Below are 6,513 nucleotides of genomic sequence, written 5' to 3'. Positions count from 1 at the left end.
CTCAGCACACCGCCCCGCTCAAGCCGCGGGTGCCTCCATCCCCTGCTTCCCTCTGAACACACCCACCTACCTTAATTTTAGACAGCGGCCACCCCACCCACACCTTAAGCCGTAAGCGCCGGCCACCTTACCCGCACAACACCCCATAATCCCTAAGATTTTTCCCTCACCTCCACACGTGTCGTTGCGGCAAGCCGCTTTGTCTCCGGCTACGATGAGAATGGCCCTCGTTCAGCTTTCCACCCCTGTCTTCTTTGGTGGCCGGCCACCCCTAAGCTCCTCCGTGTTCCTCTTCTCCGGTTGCCGCAACTGGTAGGCATGGCCCTATCATTATAGCAGGGTATGGATCTGTGTGCTAGCAGACGTAATAGGCGTCAAATAGGGTTTGGCCCCATGTTCTAAAATAAGTAAAAAAAAAGAGTTTTCTAGTTTCAGGTGAGAACTAAGTTCGTTCTTAGTTAAGTCGTACGTCATTATTTTTTCATCGTGATTCGTGCTAGTTATCAGTTGCAATTAAAATTTAATAACATTATCTAAGTGAGTCAACCGAAAAATAGTCACGCCCGTAAAAAAAAATCAGCCTCGAAGAAAATAAACGGCAACCTGCCATGAGGTGCGGGTGGGCTGTTTGGGCCGGGCTGCCCATGCCCAGCTGGCCAGCTCATTCACATCCCAGGCTCACTCCACGCTCCCAGCCCCCAAAGCCCCAGATCCCGGAACCCATGAGTGCGCCTCGCAGGCGCCGCGCCCGCACATCGCCGGCGGCGGTACCCCCGCCGGATGATGACGACCTCCTCCGGGAGATCCTCCTCCGCCTCCCCACGCAGCCCTCCTCCCTCCTCCGTGCCTCTCTCGTCTGCAAGCGCTGGCTCGGCCTCGTCAAAGACCCCCGCTTCCTCCGCCGCTTCCGCGCACACCACGGCAAGCCCCCTCTCCTTGGCTTCTTCATCGACGACTACGAGGACAACTATCCCTTTGTTTCCACCCTAAAGCCGCCAGATCGCATCAGCGCCGACCGCTTCACCTCTCCAATCGAACAGGGCGACCACCATTTCTACTTACTCGACTGCCGCCACGGCCTCGTCCTTCTCGTCAACGAAGAGCGGCGTCAATTACTGATCTGGGATCCCGTCACCGATGAACAGTGCCGCGTGTCGATTCCCCCATTACATAGCAACAATGGCGAGGAGCTGCCAGTACACAAAGGGACGGTACGTTGCATCAACCGAGACCTAGGTCACGTACACGGCCATTGCCATTCAGGCCCCTTCCAGGTCGCCCTGGTTGTTGGCCCTGATGGACGTTACTACAGGGATGGACGTTACTACAGGGAGTTCGCCTGCGTTTACTCATCGGCGACCAGCACATGGAGTCATCCCGTCTCAACAGAATTTCTCTCTCAGGTTACCAGCATATCTGAACATATGAAACGCCATCAGTCTCTTATGACCTTGGTTGGGGATTCTCTTTACTGGTTGGTTTATCTGATTTATTCGTGTTGCATCATTGAGTATGATTTCGTCAGGCACAGCCTAGCTGTCATAAAGCTGCCTCCAGATGTCAATGCCCACAGTGATTGGATCTTCACCCTGATGCCAGCCGAGGATGGTGGGCTTGGCTTGATCATTGTGTCAAAATTCCGTGCCCAATTATGGAAAAGGGAGGCTGGTTGTGATGGTGCTGCTATATGGGTCCCAGGAAGAATTATCAAACTGGGCAAGCTAAGATCCCCTGCCAGGAGACAGCCTCTCTGTATAGTTGGGTTTGCCGACGACAACAATGTGATGTTGGTATGGACAGTTAGCGGTGTCTTCATGGTTGATATCCAGTCTACAAAGATTGAGAAGCTATGTAATAACTCTGACCAGCAAGTCTTTCCTCAGCTCTTTTATCCACTTGCAAGTTTCTATGGTGCAGGTAATAGCGTGTCTTTACAATAGTTATACTTTGCAGTGCTCCATATATTTCCAATAATTGATTATTGAAGTGCCTATTATAATCCTTCAGTGTGGCACCTACCCATAGGGATATCAACCCTGTTCTTTTGCTGCTGGATAATTTGTTATAAGAATAATAGAACTAAATGCTATTGTTTGTTGTCTATTGGCTTTATATGCAAATTATGTCATGGCAGTATTCATGTGTGCATCGCTGTGATACAAATGGTTTAAGAATAATAACAGAACTAAATGATGGTGTTGCCTTTATGTGCAAATTGGGCCATGTTTGTATTCATGTGTGAATGGTTGTAGTGCAGATTTTTCAGTATCCTATGCATACGTGTAAGAAAACTACCGCAAAAATTAAGCATGAACTAATTCAAATGATAAACGAGCAAGTCAATTAGCATGTTTCGATTTTGGGTTCTGAACCCAGTTACATTCTTTCACCAGTAGAGCTATATGTACGAATCTTGATATTACTCTTGAATCACAAATGATAATAGCTGACCTGATTTTTTTGTTTGTCACTTGTTGAAGGGCCCTGCTGCAAGTGTCTATGTACAAGGGAAAAGATAAATGGATTTTTTTTTCTTCTTTTAGCAGGCTAAACTTATTAAACATTACCCATGAATACATATCCCTTTGTTTCTAGATCTATTAGTCCATGCAGAAAGACCGTAGACAATATCTTACTATTGTTATAGCTAAATGCTTATTTATGATGTAAGTTACTTATATACTCTTTCCAGAGATCTTTTTTTGCATTTTACAGCTGATTGTTTTCTGTGCGTATTTCTAGTACTGCATATGAAGTTTAGTTGTTTTGCTCAAAGTTATGGATGTGGTTGACCGTGTACCTGTTTCCTTTGTTCTCCATTTCCTCAGTTTTTATTCACTGATTGACTTTTATTCTTGTAGGCAAAAGCACCGCTTGTAGAAATGATGGAGATGAAATGTAGCAAGATACACCAACCAATTCTGGTTAGATGTGCTAACATGTTGTACTAGTTTAACAGTTAAGGATGTCCTCCCAATTTTTGTTTGATAAATTTGGACTGTTTGATATCTTGTGCACGTGCTTTGTACCCACTTTACCATTTCTCAAATGTCAAATTTTCTAGAATACTCCACATTTTTCTTAGCAACTATTTATTCAGTTGTTGTTTGCCTCCGATCATGACTTCTATTGTTGGCAGTTGTACTCTACCTATTTTCACAAGGTCCTTCTGTTCTTTGCCCAGCAGCTCTCAGCTTTCCTTTGCTCATGGTCTGCCTAGTCTCCTGGGTGTTCTATTTTGCATGACATCTCCTCAACCTGTCTAGACAATCACATTTTGTTAACCATTTTTATACAGGTTTACAAACAAATAGTGAATGATTGGTACAGTACTTGGAAGAGCATATATAGCTTGCGATTACTGTAGTTTATGGATAATTTTCTAGTGCTATGTGGTTCTGTTGAATTGTTATCTCAGCGTATATTCCTTTGTCATCTATATTGCACCTGTTGCTGACGATTAGTGAATTAGTACGATTTCCATTAGCTCTCTTAACTCTTGTAGAGTTTCTCTGTTCTAAATACAAATTGGATGTAGATCACTTGTCATTCACTGTACAGTCCATTTTTTGAATCATAAGAAATGTTTTACAATTGACCGTATGATCCAAATGGCCTGTTCATCACACCATAAATAGTGCTCAATGTTCTATGCTTAGACACTTTGCGAAGTAATAAACTGGAATCCTATACTTTTTAGTTGCTACTCTTGAGAACATGCCAACAATATAAATAGAAGGTACTCAGGTACAATAAACTATTTTTCCATTGTCTATTTGTAGTGCTTGCTTTGTCAAACAGTTGTTAAGGTTTTCCAACTTGGAAGATTAGCTATAATCTTAGTTTACTTTTTTTTCCTTCTCCTTGTTATGCTTTTCTTTTGTTGCTATTAGGTTTCATATCTAGCCTACCCCAACTTGCTTGGAAAAGAGACTTTGTTGTTGTAGCTATAACTTTCACAATGCTGATGCTAATGTTCGCCTGAACTGGACATAAATTGTCAGCCATAATTTTTTTCATAAGTGGGTGATCGAAAGATGTTTTGACCAATGAGTTTATTTTTTCCGCAGGCACTGAATTTCCAAAATCTTCTTTGGGTTGCTATGATGCAGAAAGGGCCTCTCTGGTGAAGGATCTACATTTTGTGTTGTGGCATGTCATGTGGTTCATATGGAACTAGACCCATCTATATAGTATGCAGTATCATGTAGTAGTCAACTACAGATTGCAATTGTTGGAACCGTCGTTTCTAACTTGTGGTGTTATATCTGTGATTCCCCGTGGAACTTATTTGAAATGAACTTGTTAGATTAATGTGTTACTGTTGACTCTTGAAATTGATTTGTGCCCCTTTTCTGTTTGTGCAATTGATTTGTTACTAGTGGTAAAGGTGCCTTGACACGAGTCCCAATCAATTATTACTTCGTAATTTCGATCTCAGTTTTCTTTGTGTGTGTGGTTGTCAAAGAACAAAATGCTAGCAACTATGGGCCACTGGGTTGCCCCTTTTCAAGCGAAAATGACTTTGGTGGACAGACCTAACTGCTTTCTTGACGGTGAAGTTCTTGCGAGCCTTTTTCTTTTCTTCTAAACAGACCCTTGCTGGAAGTGGTGGCACTGTTTAGCAGCGCCTTGGGCCTCAAGACGGATTTTGCTTAGGGCGTGATTGGTACCGGGTCTCTAGCAAATGTTGAATTTACTATTTTTTTAAGGGAAAGCCACCAGCCCACCACGACAACTTTATTGATTCATAGACATGTTTACATCATCAGCTAGCAGGCGGACAAAGATTTGGTGTGTTCTCGTTTTTTAAAATAATTCAAAAATCATATTTTTGAGTTTCACATTTTTCTGAAAAAAATCTTCATATAGCCAATAATTTATCCCACAGTGTAAAATATCAATTTCAAATAATTTATAATTTAAGCTACACAAAAATGACAAAGGTGAGTAGTCATTTTTAAATCTCCAATTTTTTAATCAGATTTATTATTTTTGTCTAGCACAAAATAAAAAAAAATTGGGTTGAGATTTTGCATGATTGTGAGACATATCATTGACAATCTCCAGAATTATTTTCAGATTTTTTATCAACTTATAAATATATTTTATAATTTTTTTAAAATAACGAGAGCACTGAAGCTTGGAAGCTAAAAGCACTTTTCCTAGCAGGCCTACTATAAAATCACGCGGATCGTGATGCTAAACTACAGACTGAGGTACCTCCTCCGCTCTACTAGCTAGATAGTGGGCTATACAGTTGCTTTCCCTAGGGCTATAACTAAAAAGACATGAGCAAAATCTCAAAATAGAAAAGCACATTCATAAATCGTAGCAGCAGGTCTGATTGAGTTTCCCGATTCTTTCACTACCTCAATGACTTCCATGCAGCCCATCGATGACTTCGATGCAGCCGCTATTCACTTCAATCTTGATGCACCCGATTTGGCCTGCCAGCAGGAGACCATCACTCAACGCCTTGGCTTCTGCCGTAGCTGCATCACCTACGCGGTATCCCAGTGGATCTACGTGCTATGAATGTTCCATGATCATCACAGATAACTTCTCTTGAGAAAGACTCCATCGAAAACGCAACATCCACATTTAGTTTAACATAACCATCTCTTGGTTTCACCCACCCCTCCTTTCTCACTCTTGCATTTTTCTTCATAGCTCTGTCATAGTTTAGTGTTAAGGACTACCAGTATGTCATTGCCACAAGCTCCTTCAGTCCTATACCATTCAAATTCACCAGTGTCTCATTGCTCCGTCTCATGATCACCTAAAAAACGCCAGAACCTGCCAGGTCTTCAGTAACCACCTCCTGTATCAGACTCGAGAGTCAAATATTTTCCCATATTTCAACTACTCTGGGCATTTGAAGAAGTCATGTAGAGTGTCTTCACAATGAACTGCACATATGGGACATAGGCTGCTCGTAATAATATGCTGATTTGCCAGCAGCCCCTTACACGCCAAAGTGCCATGTAGTAGCCTCCAAGATTTTTTTTTGACCTTAGCTAGCACTCTGAGAGACCATATATTTGCCCACACTGGGTTAATTGATGACTCAGATTGAGCATTAGTTCTCAGAAGCCCGCCTCGATCCAAGAGAAAATGTTGAATTTACTAAAGTATTGCGAAGGTTGCGAGCAAGTTTTATATTCGTTAAAGGTATGAGACTAATACTAATAAGCATCATGTAACATGTGTATAGTTTGAACATTAAAAGGTGCATTTCAAATTTATATTTTCCGAATTTAAGCATTCACTAAGTGTAATTGTAATCATGCATGGTAGATGTATGGATTAGCCCGTCAGGGCAATGCCCGCCATGAATTTTCATTGACACCTTCAATCGAGTGGTTATAATTTTTTCTCTTCAACAGAACATGATTGACTCCCTGCTATGGAAACCTATCAACTTGCCCTGTCGAATGAGATAATTTGGCATTCTTGAAATTTGGCAGCTCAATAAATGTCAACGTGGTGTTCTCTCAAACGTGGCTTCGT

At 41.9% G+C, this 6,513-nt stretch overlaps 1 protein-coding gene across 2 annotated transcripts; it reads left to right on the top strand.

The window, feature by feature from the left end:
• Positions 1–681: 681 nt before the first annotated feature.
• LOC127333647 (uncharacterized) lies at positions 682–4,356 on the top strand. Of its 2 annotated transcripts, none has more exons than XR_007871421.2 (3): positions 682–1,917; positions 2,862–2,958; positions 4,071–4,356. XR_007871421.2 is itself a non-coding variant. In XM_051360038.2 (3 exons), exons 1-2 carry the CDS (start codon positions 723–725, stop codon positions 2,900–2,902), a joined length of 1,236 nt encoding a protein of 411 aa, XP_051215998.1. In that variant the 5' UTR covers positions 682–722; the 3' UTR covers positions 2,903–2,924; positions 4,071–4,356. The 2 variants fall into 2 exon arrangements, 1 of the variants encoding a protein (XP_051215998.1); XM_051360038.2 differs by having other exon boundaries at positions 2,862–2,924.
• The last annotated feature ends 2,157 nt before the right edge of the window (positions 4,357–6,513 follow it).

The sequence above is a fragment of the Lolium perenne genome, chromosome 2 (genome assembly GCF_019359855.2).
Source record: "Lolium perenne isolate Kyuss_39 chromosome 2, Kyuss_2.0, whole genome shotgun sequence".
NCBI lineage: Eukaryota > Viridiplantae > Streptophyta > Magnoliopsida > Poales > Poaceae > Lolium > Lolium perenne.
The sequence above is the reverse complement of the archived record's forward strand: the minus strand, read 5'-3'. Positions and strand labels throughout refer to the sequence as shown.